The 22889-nt window shown below is 38.8% G+C and overlaps 2 protein-coding genes and 2 non-coding genes across 7 annotated transcripts; all 4 read right to left on the bottom strand.

Moving 5' to 3' along the window:
• Positions 1-863: 863 nt before the first annotated feature.
• On the bottom strand, positions 864-22456 carry LOC103034806 (nucleoside diphosphate kinase A2). Of its 3 annotated transcripts, none has more exons than XM_049476365.1 (5): positions 22366-22456; positions 3096-3228; positions 2350-2451; positions 2015-2127; positions 864-1116 (listed from the first exon to the last, which is right to left on the bottom strand). In XM_049476365.1, the coding sequence occupies exons 2-5, from the start codon at positions 3222-3224 to the stop codon at positions 999-1001; spliced, it is 462 nt and encodes a 153-aa protein (XP_049332322.1). In that variant the 5' UTR covers positions 3225-3228; positions 22366-22456; the 3' UTR covers positions 864-998. The 3 variants fall into 3 exon arrangements, with proteins under 3 accessions (XP_049332322.1, XP_022538760.2, XP_007230827.3); XM_022683039.2 differs by lacking the exon at positions 22366-22456 and adding an exon at positions 6592-6741; XM_007230765.4 differs by lacking the exon at positions 22366-22456 and adding an exon at positions 4364-4422.
• Positions 2941-3072, bottom strand: LOC125799545 (small nucleolar RNA SNORA49). Its single transcript, XR_007438527.1, has one exon. It is a non-coding gene; the product is annotated as a small nucleolar RNA SNORA49 (small nucleolar RNA).
• LOC103034272 (nucleoside diphosphate kinase A2) lies at positions 18747-22504 on the bottom strand. 2 transcript variants are annotated; one of them, XM_007230763.3, is made up of 5 exons: positions 22366-22504; positions 20861-20993; positions 19755-19856; positions 19517-19629; positions 18747-19000 (listed from the first exon to the last, which is right to left on the bottom strand). In XM_007230763.3, exons 2-5 carry the CDS (start codon positions 20987-20989, stop codon positions 18883-18885), a joined length of 462 nt encoding a protein of 153 aa, XP_007230825.3. In that variant the 5' UTR covers positions 20990-20993; positions 22366-22504; the 3' UTR covers positions 18747-18882. The 2 variants fall into 2 exon arrangements, with proteins under 2 accessions (XP_007230825.3, XP_022538761.2); XM_022683040.2 differs by lacking the exon at positions 22366-22504 and adding an exon at positions 21649-21969.
• On the bottom strand, positions 20704-20837 carry LOC125799547 (small nucleolar RNA SNORA49). The gene has a single exon (XR_007438529.1). It is a non-coding gene; the product is annotated as a small nucleolar RNA SNORA49 (small nucleolar RNA).
• Positions 22505-22889: the final 385 nt, after the last annotated feature.

The following is a 22889-nucleotide window of genomic DNA, read 5'->3' on the forward strand; positions in this document are numbered from 1 at the left end:
ATATGGCTCAGATTTTTTCTTCATTGTTGTGTGAATGTGCCAAATTAGATTTCTTTTATCAGATTTCAGTCACTTTTATACGTGGTCCTAAATCATACCCATCCAATCCATGGACATGCAACATGATCAAACAGTCAGATTGGAATTCAGGCATCTTTTTGCTTTTACACATGTGGTATGTGCTTCTCTTGTACTCACGTCTCTTGGTGCAGCTCTGTAGGTTTAGCTGTAAACAGCAAAAGCAAGCTACCTGACCTTTTTCCACTTTCTCAACCTGAGCATGTACTTCAGACGAGCTATTTGCTCTTCACGCAAGCAAAAACAAATGCTGCACATGAGCTGCTTTGTAAAGCTATATAGAGATATCAAAATATGACTTTGTTGAAGGCACCATGTGCACAATGTGCAGGTGAGGCGTTTCAGGGCCAGATTTGTTCACATTACATACAGGTTACTTACATTTGTGAATGTAAACCATAAGGATAGCCAAAGCTGATCGGCACATAAAAAAAAAATTAAATATTGAGCAATGTAGCTTGTAATGTGAACATAGTTCAAGTCTATGAAAAGCTCAATTTCTATCTGCTAATTAAGCATACCAGTTTAGTCCAGTCACAAATATAGCACCATACACCCAATGTATGAAAATACAACCAATTGAAAAGCAAATATATGGTCCATAAAGATTGGACTGAACTTCCCAGTAGCATAGCAATCCAAAAAGATGCAAGTTGCTTTGACGACGCATCCAAATGACATCGGGTAAAAATTAAACAAGTTATCCTCAGTCAGAAGCCCTGAAGACAATGATATGTATTAAAAGTTAAGCAAAGTGCTGCAGCAAGGCAATCAACACAAACAGCTGAGATTTAATAGTTTTATTAAGAGCGCCACAGTCATAAGACAGGTCAACACAAATTCCAGGTGTACAGCATTTCGATGATAAGTGGTCTTGAAACGAGGCTTAGAGGAGGGACAGCTACAGTTTAAGGACAGATTTACTCATAGATGTATTCATGGGCACAGCACTTGAAGGACACCATCTCCTCTGGCTTAAACCACAGGTTGATCTCCTTATTGGCACTAGCCACAGAATCACTGCCATGGATGAGGTTCCTAAAAACACAAGCATTAATCATTGACTCATCTTAAAACAGTGAAGTGTCAAAGCTATTGTTTAGCTGAACAAGAAACCTGTTAACCTTTATTGGATTAGGGGTTTGGTCTCAGGTCAGCTCTACTTTGTTTTCAAATATGGACCCCAGTATAATAACTTCCCCGTTCCAATTAAAAAAAAATTCTTTAATCCAGTTCAGATTATAATCACTGGTGGGTTATGACAAATGACAGTCACTATACTTGACTAACCTGTTGAGAGCCTCAGACTGAACCTGCTCACTTGGAACTCTCAACTGCACAAAAAAGGATCCTATACCAACTCAGCAGCCCATCTCTGCTGCACATACATCCTACTCCTTGCAGCAAACAATACACTTGTCCAGGGCCGCCGCTCTGCATACGCAGACAACGCAGCCAGCGTTAGGCCTCAACCATTTTGCAGTTGCAGGGAGCCAAATTGACTGAGAATGAAATGTGTTGAAATTATGACATTATTAAATTTAAAACCCAATGTGAATTATTTATGATACGATCATCTTTTTTGTCTTTAAACATTGCATGGGGCACCTACTCTACTACTTAAAAGCGGCACGTTATTATTTTTGTGCATAATATAATGCCCCCACCCCTATTGCCTGAAATGGCACGGCTCGGTTTGCTCTGTTGGTTGTTGCCAGATGTGACATTTTCCAGTCAAATAAATAATCAGGGGCCTCCCTGACCAGTTATGCTTAGGGCCTCCAAAACCTTAGCAGCGGCCCTGCACTTGTCCTTCTGGTTTCCTAGGGAAACCATGTCCAGAAACCAGACACACTCACCCTAGTGAACAATCTTATTTGCAAAGAGCTTTAAAGTCCATATTTGAAGACCTCTGGTGTTGAGAATGAATGCTTACCTTCCAATGTCAATGCAGAGATCTCCTCTGATGGTGCCAGGTTTGGAGTCAGCGGGGTTAGTCTCACCCAGCATCACTCTGCCAGTCTTCACTACATTCGCTCCTTCCCACACCTACAACCAAAAGGTAGATATGAACAAACACGGTAACAATCAAATCCTGTTACATAGGAAATGTTGACCTAAAAAGCTTAACTGACAGTAACTTTACAGCTTAATCAAGCGAGGGAGAAGGGTGTGCGGGGAGAAGGGGGTGGGGGTGACAACGACACTTGACTAGTCAGTACTCTCTCATTGCCAAGGTTGCATGTGTTGCACAAATTTGGAAGCTGTTACCATGGCTAGAACAGGTCCAGAGCTCATGTACTTGACAAGTCCAGCGTAGAATGGCAAGTCCTTCAGGTCAATGTAGTGCTGCTTCAACAGATCCTCAGATGCCTGTTTGAGATCAAAACATAGGAAAGTGCAGGCACAGCAATCATTAGTGCAAGCGGGGACCAAAGCCTTAATGAATCACCTATAATTACCCCCCCCCCCCTCATATGGAGTTTGCATTCCACATAAGGGCTATTTAAATAAACTATCAGCACAGCATTTTCTATTCATACTACACCAGCAAGCTGCTTTAAAGCAACTGGGTCTTCCATGTAACCAGCAGTGTACAGAGCTTTATTCAAATCCTGCCAACTGAAGGTTTATTTTGAGGACCCTTGACTTGAAGTAATTAAAAACATGACTTCATTATGAAAATACATGATCTGTACCTGATGTATGATACAGAAGTTTGCAACGAAAAATGCCAGGCTAACATTGCTAAAGACTGAATTACACACTCTGCCAATCAACTGTAGATACTTCAAAGTGGACTGCAGGGCTTGGTAAAATGTACACATATGGCCTTTACAGTACAACAGTAAGAACCTTCAGCTTGTCCACTCCACCACTGAATCTCTACTGTTGGGTAACCACAGTAAATGTGTGTGGTGAAGTGCTTGCTGTTTCCCCAGACAATGCCAGAGCGCTCCACCGAAGAGAGCGACTGGAGTAAGGGAGGGGAACCAAAGAGGCAGTCCGAGACGCACCTGGAGGAACTTCATGGCCACCAGCCTAAAGCCCTTCTGCTCAAAGCGCTTGACGATCTCTCCCATGAGTCCCCTCTGAACTCCATCGGGTTTGATTGCAACGAAGGTGCGTTCTGTTTTGGAAGCCATGGTGCTGTGGGAAAACACAAAAAGAAGAGTATTTAAACAAAACCATTCATTCAATACTAGTTCTATTCGTGGGATTTTTGAAGACTTTAAACAGCGTACATAAGAGGTTTAAAAAAAAAAAAAAAAAAAAAAAGGGGGAGTGTGCAGTGTAGTGCTAGTTTACGTCCAGTTGCACCCGGTATTCCAAACATTTCATTTTCATTTCTAAAACAAATGGGCAACAAACCCTTAAATTCTTTAGGGAACCGTGATTCACTAAATGCTCGACTAGCCTACTGTTAGTGTCAGCATGTGTGCATGAGCAGATTGAAGGCAGCCATATGCTCAAAAAGGGAACAGCCAGCGAGATATGCAATCCCATGCATTCGCATCTAGCTATATTAAGCATAACCATTTATACCTGGGCTGTAATGGAAACGGAATTGAAGCCAGCCCGGAGAACTTTAGGAGGTCAGAACAGCAGTCCTCAGCACTCCCTCCTCCCTCTCCCCCTCTCCGCCATGTTAATGCCACATGCTCTTAGGCCTCTATCAGCTTTTCGATGCCAAGAGGATTACCAAACCAAAAAACCTTCGTGTTAGACAAGCAAAGCCATTACAAGAGTCCTAAACCCGACACGACTGATGGGTTTAATCCACCCCGTGCACTTAACGCAGCTAGCCGAGGGATTAGAGACAAGAACCGCGAAGAAAAGCGACAGCCGCTGATCTCAAAGTCATCAGCACCGTTTTATCCGCGTTACAGACACTGTGTAGATCAGAGCTAGACACCAGAAGTCCTGGCGCGAGTCTCCCACACAAAGGGACACAAAAGAAAAGGGGGATAGCTAATAAATTGTCTACACAGAGATACAGACGTTTAACTTGAGCTATCGCGTGATATTGAACAATTTAACACGGAGGGGAAAAAAAAGCCTACATGTCAAAAAAAAGCCGGTGTGCAACATAACGTTACTCGCTGCAGAGTGAACTTCCGAGTTCCAGCACACTGGGTAAACTAGCTTTAGCTTAGTTAACAAACTAGCAAGATAAACTAAAGCATTAAACATGCGCGGGGGCCAGATACGAGCTTTTACCAGCCTGTGGCACTTAGACGAAGCTTAAACTGCCCATTAATCTAGTCTAAACAAGCCGCTCCACCTTAACTGGTGCAGCTTTGACTGTTGAACAGAAGACTCGAACATTCAGCCAAGTTCAAACGTAGCTAACGCTAACTAATAGTGATGGGTCTAATGACCCTGAAACCTCGACACATGCGCCGAGCTGTCAAGGCGAAACCCCGTGTTGGTGCGCGTATCAAGTTAAGGAAAACCACGTGACCGATACACTTCCTGTATCGTTTGGTAGTGATGGGTCTGACGACACTGGAACCTCAGCGCATGCACCGAGCAAACAAGGCGATCCCCTGTGTCAGACCGCGTATCATTTTAAGGAAAACCACGTGACCGATGCATTTCCTCGCGCAGTTGCTTGCAATGACTTTCTTAGTCCAGCAGATGTCGCCATTAAGTGATACAGCAACACAGTTTCAACACAGTGTCGATACAGTTTGGGAAATGTGCCATACACCCAATGAGGTTTCATCTGCCCATCACTACTAACTATCGTTAGCCAACAGTGTTGGGCACGTTACTTTGAAAAAGTAATTAGTTATAGTTACTCGTTACTTCTCCAAAAAAGTAACTGAGTTACTAACGGAGTTACTCCACTATAAAAGTAATTAGTTACCAGTAAAAGTAACTATCGCGTTACTTTTTATTATTCGCCCGTCAAAAAAAGGAAATCAATTATGCATTTACTATTATTATTAGAAAAATAACAAAAAATAACAAACGAAAATAAACCCAAAATGTTGACAAAAATATAATCTAACGAATTTCAAAAAAATAAAACGAAATTCTCCACACAACCAAAGAAAATTACTAAAACTTGTAATACTGAAAAAAGCGGAAAAACGCGTCTGGGGATGAAATTTAACAAACCAAGCCACACTCAAAAGAAATATGTATATATAAAACAAAATAATGGACAAAAACAACAATTTAATGCCCGTTAAAATGGTATTAATATAACAGCTTCACCAAAAGAGAATAGAGCTTAGATCGTGCCCAAAAAATCCGACCCAGCCGGAGCCCGTGCACATTCTGCCCAAGCCCGAACCATAAACTGTCATTATGAGCCTGACCCGATCCGCCCCATAAACTGTCTGTTTTCGGGCTGATTGAATGAGCGAAATATAATCAGAATTATGTTAATTAACACTGTAACATAGAAGCATAGAACTATTATTTAATTTAAATGATTTTTAAGAACAGCTACACACAATGCTGCAAGTCAAACGCGGAGGCGTTCACGTGCGCCCAGAGCTACGTGATTACAGTTTTCATTTTTATTATAGTTTAATTTTATTTTGTTTTTATTTTTTCTGTTCATTTTAGGGTGGGCTTGCTAGCGCGAGCGCTTTACACAAGAACTAACGGACCACGAGTGCCGCGCGCTCGGCACAACAACTCCCGCTGTACAACTCCGCTGTACAACAGCGCTTATAAATAAATTAAACACAAAAATGAGGGTATTCTATCAGTAATTTCAGTTCGTTTTAGTTAGTTTTATAAACACAAAATACAGTTCGAGATAGTTATGTTTTTCCTTTTAATTACCGTTTTTATTAGATTCAGTTAACACAAATGTTTTTCACTTTCAATTTTCGCTATTTCGTTCGCTTTAGTGAACAATAATAATTGGTTACTTAGCAACATTGTGATTATCACACCAGAGCTTTATATAAAATAAAAATAGGAGCCTGATTTCGGGTCGGTCCTCAGGTCAGGTGGGATTCGGGCAGAGAATCTAAGCTCTAAAATAGAAAGCAGCAGCACAACCGGAGCAGCTAAAAAGAGCTTAACGTCCTTAATTCGGAACTTGGGTTGTCCACGGCAATCACTGAATTGATTAGAGCACGCAAATCGTCACAATTGTGCCTCACTTCACCACGCCAAACCACAGGCACAGCGGCCAGAAGCTCAAGTTCACCGGACAGAGGAGGGGTTAACCAGGGCAAAGCGAAATAAAAAAAAAAAAGTTCATAGAGCTGCTAAAGTAACGTGCAGTAACGGGGTGTCGGAAATGGTAACGGCGTTATAGTTACAGTCATAGTAATTAGTTAGATTACTCGTTACTGAAAAAAAGTAACGCCGTTAGTAACGCCGTTAGTTTTAACGCCGTTACTCCCAACACTGTTAGCCAACCACACTAACTGTGTGCAGCAGAAGCCATTAGCCGCTGTGTTTAAACTCTCTAAACAAACCCAGCGAGAATGACCCATATAAACACTTAAAGCAGCAGCGGCGGTGGTGGTATCGCCCTACCTTAGTTATTTCCCGGTGGGAAGGAGTGAGATGAGGGTCGGGGCTGTACGAGCTGTGAAGAGAGAGAGCGCCGCGGGAGCGCGCTTATATAGGGCGGGCGCGCGTTCACGCAGCGACACGGGGTGTGTTCACACAGCGCAAAAAACCAAATAAAGCTCTCTGCAGGAGAAGGGTAAAGCTGCAACCTCGGAGACTGCCGTATCAGCACCTGCAGTTTCAGGACCCGCAGTTTTCTGCCACTTAAAAAAAAGTGATCGTGGACACGATGGATTACAGTCGGAAAGTGAATCAAGTTAACTTATAGCCTAAGTTTAAAGTATTAAAATATTAAGATGTTTTGAATTAGACATCAATGTAATCTACACAGAATGTGACTGTATATATAACGTTAACCTAAAAAGCATTACAAGCACCTAAACATTAACAGTTACGTGTTAACCTAGTATTGCTTGCTTCAAAACATAGGTTTTGCTTCAAAACAATAGCCTTTTAGTCAGTGAGGTGCTTGCTTGGGCAACTGCCCTTTTGCCGTCCTTGGCTGATATATATGGAACGCCAAAAGGCCCAAAAAACGCCTGGACCAGACGCCTTTTATCGAAAAGAACGGCGTAAAATACGGCGTTCTGTGTGGGTTTTACGCCGTAATATACGCCGTATGATTTCAAGACGCCGTAATATACGCCGTATGATTTCACGACGGCGTTAAAAACGCCGCTAAAAGCACAGAAGACGCCGTTTCCCACGGCGTTTTTCGACCCTTTTGGCGCGCCGTACAGAGCGCCGTCTCAGTGCAATGAGACGGCGTAAAAAGCGGCGTTTTAGTGTCTCTCTTGACGCCGTAATAAGCGGCGTAAAAAGCGGCGTTTAATAATAAGATAATGAGCTCCACCTTCCAGTTTTGAAAGCCAATACATTTAAACTCTGTTCAGCCAATGCTCTTACAGAGAGACTCAGTCTAAAGCAATTCACTGCAGATCCGAGCTCCTGAACCTGAGCTCTTCAGTTTTTAAATACAAATTTACAATACCTTCTTCAGACATTCCCGCTGGTGCTCATGGCTTTTATTAGTCTAATATTTATGCTGTTCAATGTATTTTAAATAAAATTAATAGTAGTAGGGACGCCCCTTGTGCATGAATTTTATTAATTAATAGTGTGTTTCTTTTTAGGCTACGTTTGGTAAATGATAGCGAATAGGGTCATTCTGCTATATTACAAGAGTTTCTTGGTTTATTAGCTCTTAAATATTTGGCCAGGTACTGTATCAGTATTTATATTATTTGAAGGATCTAAATAACAGGAGTGTTAGTAATCATAAAATGTAAGGAAACGTAAATGTTTATAAGATATACAGTGATAAACCAAAAAACACTTAAAAAAAACACCCCGACAGCTGAATATTCAAGGACACGGAGGTGTTGGTAGAGAGGATGACGGCTAAATTTATACTCTCAATCACTGGATAGCTCAACTTACCGATCATTCAATCATTCAATCAATAAACCTTTTTTTCCTCTCGGGAGTACATCATTTCCAGTGTAGCCGAGCATTTACAATTTAAAAGGGACTGACAACATTGAGTAAGAAAATAGAATTAATAAGAATAAAAAATATATATATTGTGCAAATAAATGATTTTTAAGACCACCAGAGACAAAATTATGAAAATATGAAAATTGCAAAAAGTACACAACAACAATGTTAAATTCAAAGGATTTACAGTAAGATTTAAAGGCCTTTTTTAGGGCAAATAAATGACAAGACTTGATAAGACATCCGCAAACCGTGAATAGGTAGGTGTCTATACACAGGAACGTCGCTATAGCCCCTTTTTAGGGATGTTTTAATTGTTTTTACAGAAGTGTCTCTCTAATATGTTAAAAATATTCAAATCTTAAAGTATACTACAATTAAAGAATTTTAGTAACAAAATCAATCTCCCCACGCAGCGCGGAAGATCTGATCCACTTTGTCTCGGAGCCGCGTCAAGAAAAATGCATACACGCACGCAAAATGAAACAGCGCTTTTTTAAGCTAATGATCCAGGCTGTCCAGCATTTAGACTGGAGTGAGTTAGGCTAGCTGTGGTGCTGTTGGTCAGTTTGTGTGTTTATAATAAATACAGTGTATTGTACTGCCTGTATGTGTATCAGCTAATTGATGTTACATAATAATAGAATATGATGAGATAAGTTGACACTCATAATGTGCGTGGGGCTTGCCAATGAGTTTGGATATTGAATAGATTTTCCAAAGTAAAGAGCCAGATTAATAATTGAATGAATGTTTCTAAGCGACTGAAGTAAATATAATATAATAATAAATATAAATATAATAAATATGTAACATGTAAGTCTATGTCTGTAAATGACATTACTTGTTTCCTTATGGAAATAGAAAAATTACCGGATCTGCTGAAGCATAAAAACTAATATTAATAATATTATGCTTAAACAACAACAAAACAATAATATTCATAGTAAATTAAGAATAATTTACATCTTATAATAATAATAATAATATTATATAATTATAATATATAATTTTATATAATATAATATATATATAATATATTATAATTATACTGTATAATTATAATATTTTAATAAGAATAAAAATAAGAAGAATCAGCTTCCTAATATAATTTGTAACTAATTTAATAAATTCATTTATTGAAACCCTGATGTTTTTGCAACAATAGGGTTCTTCATGTGTGATATACTGACAAGGTGATGTGATTTCCGTCTGGATGAAAAAAAAAGTGGGGAGCTGCACAGCATTTTGCTTTCACCTAAACCTAGAGTTTATTTTTACATTGATACAGCATAAATATTAGACTAATAAAAGGCATGAGCACCAGCGGGAATGTCTATAGATGGTATATTGTTAATTGTGTCTAAAAAACTGTGTCTGAAGAGCTCAGGAGCTCGGATCTGCAGTGAATTGCTTTAGACTGAGTCTCTCTGTAAGAGCCATGGGCGTGGTAGTGGGGGGAAAAGTGGACCTGACTACCCAGGGCCCGAGTAGGGAGAGGGGCCCATGAAAATCCTGATTTTTTTTTCGCTCACTTTCCTTTGTTTACTGGCATGGATAGGGGCCCATTAACATAGAGGTGTACAGGGCCCAGAATTTGCTGCTACGCCCCTGGTAAGAGCATTGGCTGAACACATGGGCGCAGATGGCACTGTGACCTCATCCGAAATCTAGCATCTACAAGCATAAACGTTGGGGTTTTAATTTAATTAACTGTACGTTTGTGGAATTCTGTGTTCCACAATGCCCTCGTTTTTAAACTAGGAAGCGTTCAGTTCCTAGTTACATTGTTCGGAGCTCCGTGTTCCAGTTCCAATGTAAATTTAACGCACCTTCTCAAGTCAGGGGTTCTAAGGAGCTGGTAACTGCCTGTAGACTACAGACACAGGCAGTTACCAGCTCCTTACAGTACGTGTTCACTGGCACTTTTTTTCAACGCAATCCGCTGCGCTGGATCTCCTTGCTCGTTTTTGAATTAAAATGAAGCAACAGAAGTAGACAGTCATAAGTTTAATTTTTTTTTTTTTTTACCAACCTCACTGTAGCTCTATAAATCCATATTCTGCCGCTTTCAGCTTCTCTTCTGTGGTTGAAAGGCGCCTGTTCTGTGTGTGTGTGTGTGTGTGTGTGTGTGTAAGAGGCTTGTGTGTGTGTGAAGACACAGCCTGCTCTTCCCTCATTGGCTGGACGCAGCCTGCTTTTCCCTGATTGGCTGGACGCAGCCTGCTTTTCCCTGATTGGCTGGACTGGACACAGTGCGGCGGCCGGATTTAAACGCAACGCAACCCGGCATGCACCGAGGCATGCAGCGGCTCTCTCCATTGATTTTATGTATGATGTTATTATGATGTTACGGTACGCGTCCACTGGCACTTAAGCCCCGACGCATCCCATTCATTTCAATGGAGAGAGCCGCCGCATGCCGCGGTGCATACTGGGTTGCGTTGCGTTGAGCGCAGCCCCGCCCTCCGGCAGGAAAGTTGAACAGATCTCAACTTTATTCAAATGAATCCGGCCGCCGCGCTGCGTCCAGCCAATCATGGAACAGCAGGCTGCCACACCACACACAGACGAGCCTCACACACACAGAACAGGCGCCTTTTAAACACAGAAGAGAGGCTTAAAATGGCGGAATATGGATTTATACAACTATAGATCACAGTGAAGTTTACTAAAAAGGTAAAAATATTAAACTTATGATTGACTACATCTGTTGCTTCATTTGAATTCAAAAACGTTACGGACACGCCCACACGCGGCGAGCCAAGAGATCCGGCACAGCGACCTGCGTTTAAGAAAAGTGCCAGTGGACACGTACCGTTATTTTAGTAAGCAGTCGCTGTTAACTGAAATTATAAGATGTAAAATGTTAACATTGTCTTCCTGGTCTTGCCTAGGCTGTAGCAATGAAGAAACAAAAAACAATAACATATAACAATAACAATATTCTAAAGTTTATTGCAGCATATATATATATATATATATATATATATATATATATATATATATATATATATATATATATATATATATATATATATATATGATTTTACAGCTTGGTCCACCCCAGTTCAAAATTTCCATCTGCGCCCCTGGCTGAACAGAGTTTAAATGTATTGGCTTTCAAAACTGGAAGGTGGAGCTCATTATCTTATTATTAAACGCCGCTTTTTACGCCGCTTTTTACGGCGTCAAGAGAGACACTAAAACGCCGCTTTTTACGCCGTCTTATTGCACTGAGACGGCGCTCTGTACGGCGCGCCAAAAGGGTCGAAAAACGCCGGGGGAAACGGCGTTTTCTGTGCTTTTAGCAGCGTTTTTAACGCCGTCGTGAAATCATACGGCGTATATTACGGCGTCTTGAAATCATACGGCGTATATTACGGCGTAAAACCCACACAGAACGGCGTATTTTACGCCGTTCTTTTCTATAAAAGGCGTCTGGTCCAGGCGTTTTTTGGGCCTTTTGGCGTTCCATACGAACAAGCCTACAGGCTGCGTCCAGAAACTTTTGTTACTCCTCCTCTCCTACTCCTCCTTTCCTACTCCTCCTCTCCTACCCCGGAAGAAGGTGGAGGAATCGAGGAGAGGAGAGGAGGAGGAGGAATGGAGGGAAGGAGCTGTAATTGGGGAAATGGGACAGCTGATCCCTTTTAGATAGGATGTTGACTACCGATGAACTGAGCCAATCACAACGCTCACTTTTAGCACATGCCGGATACTGCCCAGCCAATCACAGCTTCTGAATAAAGCTCCATACAAAAATAAAAACGATAGATCAATAAACACAATTCCAAATTCTAGAGATCAAGCTTCAAAGTGCAGCCTGATTAGCCATTGATGAAGGTTGCATATGTAAATATTAAATTATTTTAATAGTAAAATATGATTTAATTGAATGTAATAAAACAAATAACAAATCTTAATAAATAATAAATATAATAATACATATATTTTGCATACATGTTGAAGTGAAAAAATATTAGATGAAACAGCATCAATGGAACATTACTGTCACACAGCTAAATATTCAGATATTCCAATAAAATCCTGCTTACTCCCAGGCATTTTGGCCGCATCTCTGGCCAGTGAGATATATATATATCATGTTACAAATATGGGAACATTAATAAAGTTTTACTGAGCATACAGCTTATCTAAACAAAAACATATATTAGTGCTTTACTGGCTGTATAATTAGATAAGGAACCTAGTTAATTAATATGTTTATGACGTATATTTGGGCGTTGCCTGCTCCTCGCACTGCTTTTCGCGTGCTCTGTGGGCGTGGATGCAGTGATGTCATTGGAAAATCCTTAAAAGTCTTCCGGAGTAGGATACACTGATGTATCCTCCAATGGAAGCCTACTACAGGAGAATTTTAAGCGGCTTCTTTCGTCTCCTACGGTATTCGGACAGGCGGCAAGATGGCGTCACGAAATCAGTTTCCGGGTCACGGAGGAGAGGAGGAGGATCGGTAGGAAAAAGGAGACACTTTTGGGGTTTCTGGACGCAGCCAGAGACAGAATTGCGATTTTGGGGCACTAATAATAATATATAAATAATCCTCAATTAATTATCTATGTATAATGAAATTATATATATATATATATATATATATATATATATATATATATATATATATATATATATATATATATATATATATATATATATTTTTTTTTTCATTATACATAGATAATTCATTGAGGATTATTGTGACCATATATTGACTTATTTAAGGCTTATGTTATTCTGTGTGAATCCAATATTGTAATCCATAAGAGAGTTTTTATAGGCTAAATTTGTATGTTAATTAATATTAATTTCATGGCACTGTGCAAATGCAGTCGCTACAAGTAAAATTTTAGGTTCAAAAGAAGATGGAGAAGTTTTGGCTTGCATATATTTAGAGTTTACTGCAAAAATAATTCAATCAAAGGATACAAAGATCTGCAAATATTTTTTAAGTCACCACCTGAATATTTCATGCAGAATTATTTGCATTAAGAAAGAGGAACCACATTATTTGCAACAGCTTTATTATTATTTTTATTTTTATTTTTACAACAAACATGAGAAGATATATAACTTTAAAGACTGATATCAGAATATAGAGAGGCTACATACACAAAAACAAAGTACAGAACACATGTAAATCAACTAAAGGAAAATAGTACATTGCACATGTAAATAAACCAAAGAATCAGCACAGATTACATAAAATGGGGTTTACTTGTGTAGTTTGGAAGAATGAACCCTGGGGAATACAAAAGCAGGAAGAGAATAAGAAAATTGAGACATGATTGCATTTAATACATGAATACAATTAAACATTTTGAAAACATAACCTACATTTTATTATTATTATTATTTAATATAAAATGAAGACAAGAAAGATGATTGTATTAAAGTTGTTATATTTTGTATTCATTATTTACTTATTTTATATTTATATAAAACAAACAATAACACACACTTATATTTATTGGGTTTGTTTTGGCACACTATTACTAGTGCATCTCAGAAAACCTGAATATAAGGATTTTTTTTCTATCATAGTTTAATAAAAAAAAATCTGTCAAATTTTATAATCACTACATATAAAGAGACATATCCCAAAACTGTTTTTGTTTTACTTTTCTAAAAGCTCATGAAAAAAAACAGAAATAATAAATCCCTAAAATATTTCATTTAAAACTTAAAATATAAATTGTTAGATGTGTCACTGTAAGCATAATTAATACAAAAGATGACTGTTAATTAAACAATATTAAACATTTCTTTTGAGATGCACTACTATTAAACAGAACTAATTATGCTATCTTAAATTACACATGCATTGGAAAGTGTTTTTCCCAACTGTTGACAATATAGCCTATATCCTTAATCAAACATATATAAACATATATAAACATATATAAAATAAATATTGGTCATCCTTAAATCATATCTCTGTTAAATTAGTAGTTACTTAGACAAACAGTAAGATAGCTAGTTAGCGTTAGCTACCTGAGCAATAGGTAGCTATCATTTAGCTAAATTCTGCAGTACTACTTAGTACTTAGTTTCCACAGTAGTCTGTATTTATTAAGCATTTATCTCTTGTTAGTGTTTAAAGTTCTTTCTGAAATAAATAGAGTTAAGCTTTATTTACCTAGCTAGTTAGGTTAGCATGGTCTACCTGGATATATATATATATATATATATATATATATATATATATATATATATTAAGATATTTAATTAGTTAGGTTAGCATGATCTATCTGGATATATAGGATATTGATATATTAGATATTAAGATATGTACTTAGTTAGGTTAGCATGGTCTATCTGAATATATAATATATTGATATATTAGATACTTACTTAGTTAGGTCAGCATTGTCTATCTGGATATATAAGATATTAAGATATTTAGGAATTTACAACTAATAGGCTCTCAGTCATTAATGTTAAATGCCAGTAACTGTATTCGCGTTGTCCTGGCATAGATTTACTCCCCTAAATCTGCTTTTTAAGGGATGGGCAGCTGTGTATGTGTGCGAGTGTATGCGTGTGTAATGTTTTAGTTGTTCTTGTGAAAAGCCCATCACACTGTACTCTGGTGCTAATCGTATTTGATATTTCTTGTGTAACAAAACGGAAAAGAGTTAGAGTGACTTTTCTGAAACTGTGATCATGGTGGAGAAACTAGTTTCTCTTCTGTGTATTCTTGTATTTGCGATATGATATGGAGATTTCTAAGACTAATTTAAAACATTGTCTTTTTCTGCATGGCACTTACCAAGAGGACAGCATTTTTACATTTTTAGTGTTGAAATATATTTTTATTTTCTTGCCTTCACATGATTAATGTTCTGTCCACATGAGGTTTACTAAGCTATAAGAAAAATGTATAAAACAATATAAATATACATATATATGTATATATGTTTGGGAAGAGAAATATGAATGTCAGTTTTTTTTTTTTTTTAAATAAATCTTACATTTTTTCTGTGTATGTGTGAAGTTCCTTGGTAAACTATTCCCCACAATATTTAGACACGCACAAAAAGTTGTAGGTAAAATATTGCTAATATTTTAAACTAATTTGTCTGCAAATTTGCAGAATATTTTTATACATTAACAAATAACATTTCCTATAGTCTTTGCCTTTTAGCAGAAATCATAAGTTTAACAGCCCACTCTTCTTTGCAGAAGATGTCTAGTTTTGAGATATTCTTGGGTTGTCTTGGATTGTTCAGCTTTAAGATCTATCCACAGTCTTTTTTTTTAGGCGAGGAGGATGTGAGGTCCAGACAAATCTTAACCCTTTGCTCTGAAGGCCCCAGAGTATTTTGATCAGGCTGCCAAAATGTGGTTTCACTAAGTAAAATTTATTTTAAGCTCGCTCCATTTAAAACAATCACCAAATTGATAATAATCCTGGCAAGGGCGTAGGAGCGGGCTTGATATTGGGGGGGACACATTTGCCAATATGAACCCAAACCCACCCAATAGTTTCCTAGAACAACATTTGTGGAAATTACTTTTAATTAAAAGTAAATTATTATTATTATATGGTGATTTTAAAACCTAAACATGTTACTCCACATTACAGCTACTGTTATTAGAAGAATTATGCAAGCAATGTCTGAGTTATCACCTAATATTTAAAATAATATAACAGATTATTATTATTGTTATTATTATTATTATTATTATTATTATTATTATTATTATTAATATTATTATTATGTATTGGCATGTCAATTCTGTTGTATATTTACATTTTCTCCTGCACTTTTATTTTTTTCTACTGAGAGCTCTTCTTAAGATGGTGTCCTTTTATGTAAAAGAATGTAACTTTACGTTTCATAGAGACTTTTATAAACGTCAGGATAAGTGGTCTTACTGTGAAATACAAATGAACAGAAGTCACGTTACAGCAGTGTTTCTCAACCCAGTTCTTATATATTCTACTGCATATTAAAACTGTTCTGCATATTCTAGAGCTTCCTCTGGTGGATATACATGATCAATTTAGGCTCCATAGGGGGCTAAAGGATTTTAACAGGTAAACTCAGTAAATGACTGTTTATTAGCTGATCAGGTGGAAAACACTAGTTTAGGGCAGTGATCGGGGTTAAGTAACTGCTTTAAACTACCAACTTAAAGTACTGTACGAAATTCTGGCGATCATCTACATCCAGCTTCTAGATAACTAGTTAGTTAAATCAATTTTCGTTCATTATAGCTCACAGTAAGTCCTGTAATCCTAAATGAATAAACAGTTTGAAAAGTAAAGTGATTAGCTGATCAGGTACAGGGAAACATTACATATATATTTTATTTTTTTCCTTTAACCCTGACTCCCAATCTAGCTAATTCCAAAGATAAGCTTACACACTAACACAGCTGCAGTTTATTAATCACAGTGGGTTTAAACTGTGTGCTGATTCAGAGACGTGTATTTTTAACCAGCTATCAGAAACATATCATCACAGTTGAAGTGGTTAGCCTATCGTTACCTTTCTTTTAGAAAAATCTCCGTATATCCAGATCTGTTTTAAAATCAGATGAAGCTGCTGCGTCCCGATCCCGCTGCTAAATCTCACAGCGAGGGGGCGGGGCTTCCCCAACAGCAAACTGCCTCTGCTCCGCGCGCTGCAAAACCAGCAAGCTGATTGGCTGTTTCTACTGAGAGGCGTGACTTAATACCTGAACCGGCTCCGTGATTGGTCCGGTCTGTCTCCTCATCATCATCATTTTTGGGGGGGACAAATCCACCTGTTTCTAATATTGGGTGGGACATGTCCCACCCATCCCCCCCGGTTCCTACGCCTATGAATCCTGGTATTAGAGTACTTAACAGGGCCGCCGCTCTGCATACGCAGACAACGCAGCCAGCGTTAGGCCTCAACCATTTTGCAGTTGCAGGGAGCCAAATTGACTGAGAATGAAATGTGTTGAAATTATGACATTATTAAATTTAAAACCCAATGTGAATTATTTATGATACGATCATCTTTTTTGTCTTTAAACATTGCATGGGGCACCTACTCTACTACTTAAAAGCGGCACGTTATTATTTTTGTGCATAATATAATGCCCCCACCCCTATTGCCTGAAATGGCACGGCTCGGTTTGCTCTGTTGGTTGTTGCCAGATGTGACATTTTCCAGTCAAATAAATAATCAGGGGCCTCCCTGACCAGTTATGCTTAGGGCCTCCAAAACCTTAGCAGCGGCCCTGGTAGTTAAATATGAGAAACATTGTGTTTCTAGTTTAAGCACACTAAATCATCTTTACACGGGTAAAATTGAAGTGAAGGCTTAAAAATAATCATTTTAGTAGTACAAAGACCTTGACAAATCAACTTATCGTATATTAGGCTATAAAAACCTGCTTAATGGTCTGTTTAGTGTTAGATGGTACCCTGTTTTTCACTCTAGTCTACATCAGGGGACTGCCAACAGACTAACATTTTCTCGTGGACATGTTATATACACAATTCATATGTTGTGCCACTGTCCAAATGAAGGAGTTTCACGCAAGTTGACGTACATGTAGTTATGTAGGATAAAGATTAGATTATTTGCATTTTGGCCTAAACTGAACATTGTGCTCACACATTGCAATTCACTTGTAACATTCAGGATCAGGTTAAATATGCTGAAAGGAATCCAGTCCAGAGTGCTACAAGTCACCTACAACTTTTAAACAGTTCAGATATGACTGTGCACATAATCTTTGCCTTACACCTTTGTTTAAAGACACCAATAAAAAGAGACAAATCAGAAGGCAAGTAAAGAATCTAAGAATACATTTACATTACCAGGCTAAAGTGAGTTTTTCTGCTCAATATGGTTCAGATCTGATTTTTCACAGCTGTGTGAACATGCCAAATCAGATTTTTTTAAAAGCAAATTTGAGTCCCTTTCATGTGTGGTCCTAAATCAGATACACAATCCAGACATGTGACATAAGGTGAACAAATTTGAATTCATGTGTCTTTTTGGGTTTACACATGCGGTGAGTGCCTCTCTTGTACCCACATCTCTTTGTGCAGCTCTGTAGCTATAGCTGAAAACTGCAAAAGCAAGCCACCTGGCCTTTTTCCACCTCTTGGACCTAAGCATGTACTTCAGATGAGCCATTTGCTCTCCACTCAAGCAAAAGATGCTCCACATATGAGCTGCTAATATAGATATATCTATCAAAATATGACTTGGAAGGCAATGTTTAGACACAAATGTGCATATGAGAAGAGTTTCAGGGACAGATGGGTACAGATACAGGTCACTTACATTTATAAATGTAAACCATAAGGATAGCCAAAGCTGATCTGATTATTTATAAAAAATAAATAAAAACATTTCTATCTGCTAATTAAGCATACCAGTTTTGCCCAGTCACAAATAGCACCATACACCACAACCAGTTCTCCATTAAGATTAGACTAAACGTCCCAGTAGTTTAGCAATGCAAAAAGATAAGATACAAGTTGCTTTGATGACACATCTAAATCACATGGTGTAAAGATTAAACAAGTTATCCTCAGCTAGAAGCCCTGAAGACAACAAATGTATTAAAAGTTAAGGAAAGGGCTGCAGCAAGGGAATTCACACAAATCAGAGATTTTATAGTTTTATTAAGTGCTCCACAGTCATAGAAGACAGGTCAATACAAATTCCAGGCGTACAGCATTTCGATGATAAGTGGTCCAGAAACGAGGGTTAGAGGAGGGACAGCTACAGTTTAAGGACGGATTTACTCATAGATCCATTCATGGGCACAGCTCTTGAAGGACACCAACTCCTCAGGCTTAAACCACAGGCTGATCTCTTTATTGGCGCTGTCCACAGAATCACTGCCATGGATGATGTTCCTAAAAAAAAAAAAAAAAAAGAATCAATCATTGATTTACATCTTAAAACGGTTAAGTGTCAAACTGAACAAGAAACCTGTCAGTCTTTGTTGGATTAAGGGTTTGTCTCAGGTCAGCTCTACACCTTTGTTTTTAAATCTGGATCCCAGTATAATAATTTCCCCTGTTCCAATTAATGAAAAATCTCTGGTGGGTTATGACAAATGACAAGCAGTCACTATACTTGACTTCAGCCTGTTGAGTGCCTCAGATTACTGTTCCAAAAAAAAAAAAAAAAAAAAAAAAAAAAAAAAAAAAAAAAAAAAAGAATCCTACACCAATTTAGCTCCATAACATCCTACTCTTTGCAGCAAACAATCAACTAGTCTTACTGATTTCCTAGGGAAACTATGTCCAGAAATCAGACAGACTTACCCTTGTGAACAATCTTATTTGCAAAGAGCCTTAAAAATGCTTACATATTTGCAAAATGCAGTCCATATTTAAAGACCTCTGGTGTGGAGAATAAATGCTTACCTGCCAACTTCAATGCAGAGATCTCCTCTGATGGTGCCAGGTTTGGAGTCAGCAGGGTTAGTCTCACCCAGCATCACTCTGCCAGTCTTCACTACATTCAGTCCCTCCCACACCTACAACCAAAAAGGGTGGATATGAACAAACAAGGTAAAAGGGGTGTAGGGGGACAACACCTGACTAGTCTGTACTCTCGATGCTAAGACTGCATGTGTTGCTGTGTAATTATGGAAGCCGTTACCATAGCAAGAACAGGTCCAGAGCTCATGTACTTGACAAGCCCAGGGTAGAATGGCCTGTCCTTCAGGTCAATGTAGTGCTGCTTCAACAGATCCTCAGACGCCTGTTTGAGATCAAAACATAGTAAGGTGCAGGCACAGCAATCATTAGTGCAAGTGAAGACGAAAGCTTTAATGAATCACCTATAATTCCTCAGAGAGGCTGCTGCACACTGCAGATCATACAATCAGAACTCTAACACTAATCAAGCTGAACTGCAGTTTTTCAAATCATTCAAGAGAGCCAAATTCAGTTTTTAAGAGCAAAGTCTCCTCCCCCCACCCCATAATTTTATACTTAACCCTCCAGACCCACTCTAGCACTACAGAATCACCAGCATGTGGCATTCGGGATGGATTATGCTGATTCAATAGTTAAATCTGGGGACTTCTGCATCTGGAAAATTTCCATATTCATTTTGTTATGTTATTCATTAGATACTCTTGTTCTGCCACCTGATATCAAAAGGAGAACTCATTCTGTGGTTAAGTTTACATTCCAGATAAGGGCCATTAAATAAATTAACAGCACAGCATTTTCTATTCATACAACACCAGCAAGCTGCTTTACAGCAATTGGGTAACCAGCAGTGTACAGAGCTTTATTCAAATTTAGTCAAATGATGGAACTACATTTACTGCATTAAGGCTGGTGGAGAAAAATGAAAATATACCAAAACAAAATAATTGATCACTGACCCCAGATGCAGCCTGTGAGCTAAGCTACATGTTCTGTACCCGATGTGAGATACTAAAGTTTGCAATGAAAAACGGTAGACTAACATTGCTAAAGAACACTGAACTAGACACTGCTCAGTCCTGCTAGTCCACTGTAGAGACTTTAAAGGGGACTGCAGGACTTGCTACAGGTACTTGGACTGGCCATTACATTACAACAGTCAGAACCTTCAACATGTCCACTCCACCACTGGATCTCTACTGTTGGGTAACCACAGTAAATGTATGTGTGGTGAAGTGCTTGCTGTTTCCCCAGTCAATGCCAGAGCACTCCACTGAAGAGAGCGACTGGAGTAAGGGAGGGGAACCAAAGAGGCAGGCTGAGACGCACCTGGAGGAACTTCATGGCCACCAGCCTAAAGCCCTTCTGCTCAAAGCGCTTGATGATCTCTCCCATGAGTCCCCTCTGAACTCCATCGGGTTTGATGGCAATGAAGGTGCGTTCTGTTTTGGCAGCCATGGTGCTGTGGAAACAAAAAGAAGAGTATTTAAACAAAACCAATCAATCATTCAAGACTACATACTAGTTCTATCAGTTGGATTTTTGAAGACACTACTCAGAGCATTCATAAAAGCTGGTTAAAATAAATATACATTTTTAGCATACTGCTAGTTCACATCCAATTGCATCAGACATACCAAAAACCAATGCAAAGCATCCAAAAAAAAAAATCATATTCATTTCTAAAACAAATGGCCACCAAACCGTTAAATTCATTAGGGAATCAAATCACTAAATGCTCCACTAGCCTACTGTTAGTGACAGCAATAGCCTCTGCATGGGCGCATGAGCAGATTGAAGGCAACTATATGCTCAAAAGGGACTGAACAGCCAGCGAGCTATGCATTCACCTCCAGCTATATTAAGCATAACCATATCTGCCTGGGCTGTAATGGGAACAGAAGTGAAGCCCGTAGAGCTTTAGGAGGTCAGAACAGCAGTCCTCAACACTCTCTCCCTCTCCGCCATGTTAATGCCACATGCTCTTAGGCCTCTATCAGCTTTCCGATGCCAAGAGGATTAACAAGGTCAAAAACCGCCGAGTTAGACAAGCAAAGCCATTACAGGAGTCATAAACCCGACACGACTGATGGGTTTAATCCACCCCATGCACTTACCGCAGGTAGCCGAGGGATTAGAGACAAGAACCGCGAGGAAAAGCGACAGCCGCTGATCTCAAAGTCATCCCCACCATTTTATCCGTGTTACAGACACGGTGTAGATCAGAGCTAGACAGCAGAAGTCCTGGCGCGAGTCTCCAACACAAAGGGACACAAAAGGAAAGAGGGGTAGCTAAAAAAATTCTGTCTACACTAATAAATACGGACGTTTAACTTGAGGTATTGCTTGATATTAAACAATCCAACACGGAGGGAAAAATCCTACACGTCAGTTAAAAGAAACACCGGTCTGCACCATATTCGCTGCAGAGCGAACTTCCGAGTTCCAGCACACTAGGATTAACAAGTTTAGCTAAGCTAACTTAGTTAACAAACTAGCATGATAAACAAGATAAAGTATTAAACACGAGCGGATCCCAGCCAAGAGTTTTAACCAGTCTGTGGCACTTAGACGAAGCTCAAACTTCCCATTAATCTAGTCTAAACCAGCCGCTCCACCTTAACTGGTGCAGCTCTGGCTGTTAAACAGAAGACTCGAACATTCAGCCAAGTTCAAATGTAGCTAACGCTAACTAGTTAGCTTAGCTAACCACACTAACTGAGTGCAGCGGAAGCCATTAGCCGCTGCGTTCAAACTCCCTAAACAAAACCAGCCAGAAGAACCCGTATAAACACTTAAAGCACCGGCGGTTTCGTCTCCAGTTCTCGCCCCACCTTAGTTATTTCCCGGTGTGAAGGAGTGAGGAGAGTCCGAGCTGTACGAGCGGCGAAGAGAGAGAGTGCCGCGGGAGCGCGCTTATATAGGGCGGGCGCGTTCACGCAGCGACACGGGGTGTGTTCACACAGCGCAAAAATCGATCTGACAAACCGATTTACGACTGAAATAATACATAAATAAATAAATAAATAAATAAAGGGAAGCTTACTCTCCCACCAATGATTAATAATAATGTTATTGACTATCCACTATAAGTATAGGCATTAACCGCGTATTAAGCATACATTCCCTGAGTCTAAAGATGAGCAACACTATTTAAAGTAGAAACAGGTTTATTATAAAATGTGAAAGTGTCACACATTAGAGATTTTAAAAATTACAGAATTTATAGAACTCAAATCTTGTCATTCAAAATGGACGTTTTGTTTGTTTGTTTTTTTCATCAAATTTTATTGATGGCTACGATCTTTTTTATTGTACTTTTGCAGATCAAAACTTTGTACTTTTTTGTTGCTTCTTA

This window comes from Astyanax mexicanus, chromosome 3, assembly GCF_023375975.1.
Source record: "Astyanax mexicanus isolate ESR-SI-001 chromosome 3, AstMex3_surface, whole genome shotgun sequence".
NCBI lineage: Eukaryota > Metazoa > Chordata > Actinopteri > Characiformes > Acestrorhamphidae > Astyanax > Astyanax mexicanus.

What these genes read in the sequence shown, in the direction of transcription:
- LOC103034806 (XM_007230765.4), bottom strand. Translation starts at nt 4,407, where the DNA reads ATGTTCGAGTCTTCTGTTCAACAGTCAAAGCTGCACCAGTTAAG. An exon ending in TGGCCATGAAGTTCCTCCAG is followed by an intron (nt 2,452 to 3,095) that starts GTGCGTCTCGGA and finishes GATCTCAAACAG; the next exon opens with GCATCTGAGGATCTGTTGAA. An exon ending in CTCTGCATTGACATTGGAAG is followed by an intron (nt 1,117 to 2,014) that starts GTAAGCATTCAT and finishes TTGTGTTTTTAG; the next exon opens with GAACCTCATCCATGGCAGTG.
- LOC103034272 (XM_007230763.3), bottom strand. Translation starts at nt 20,989, where the DNA reads ATGGCTGCCAAAACAGAACGCACCTTCATTGCCATCAAACCCGATGGA. An exon ending in TGGCCATGAAGTTCCTCCAG is followed by an intron (nt 19,857 to 20,860) that starts GTGCGTCTCAGC and finishes GATCTCAAACAG; the next exon opens with GCGTCTGAGGATCTGTTGAA. An exon ending in CTCTGCATTGAAGTTGGCAG is followed by an intron (nt 19,001 to 19,516) that starts GTAAGCATTTAT and finishes TTTTTTTTTTAG; the next exon opens with GAACATCATCCATGGCAGTG.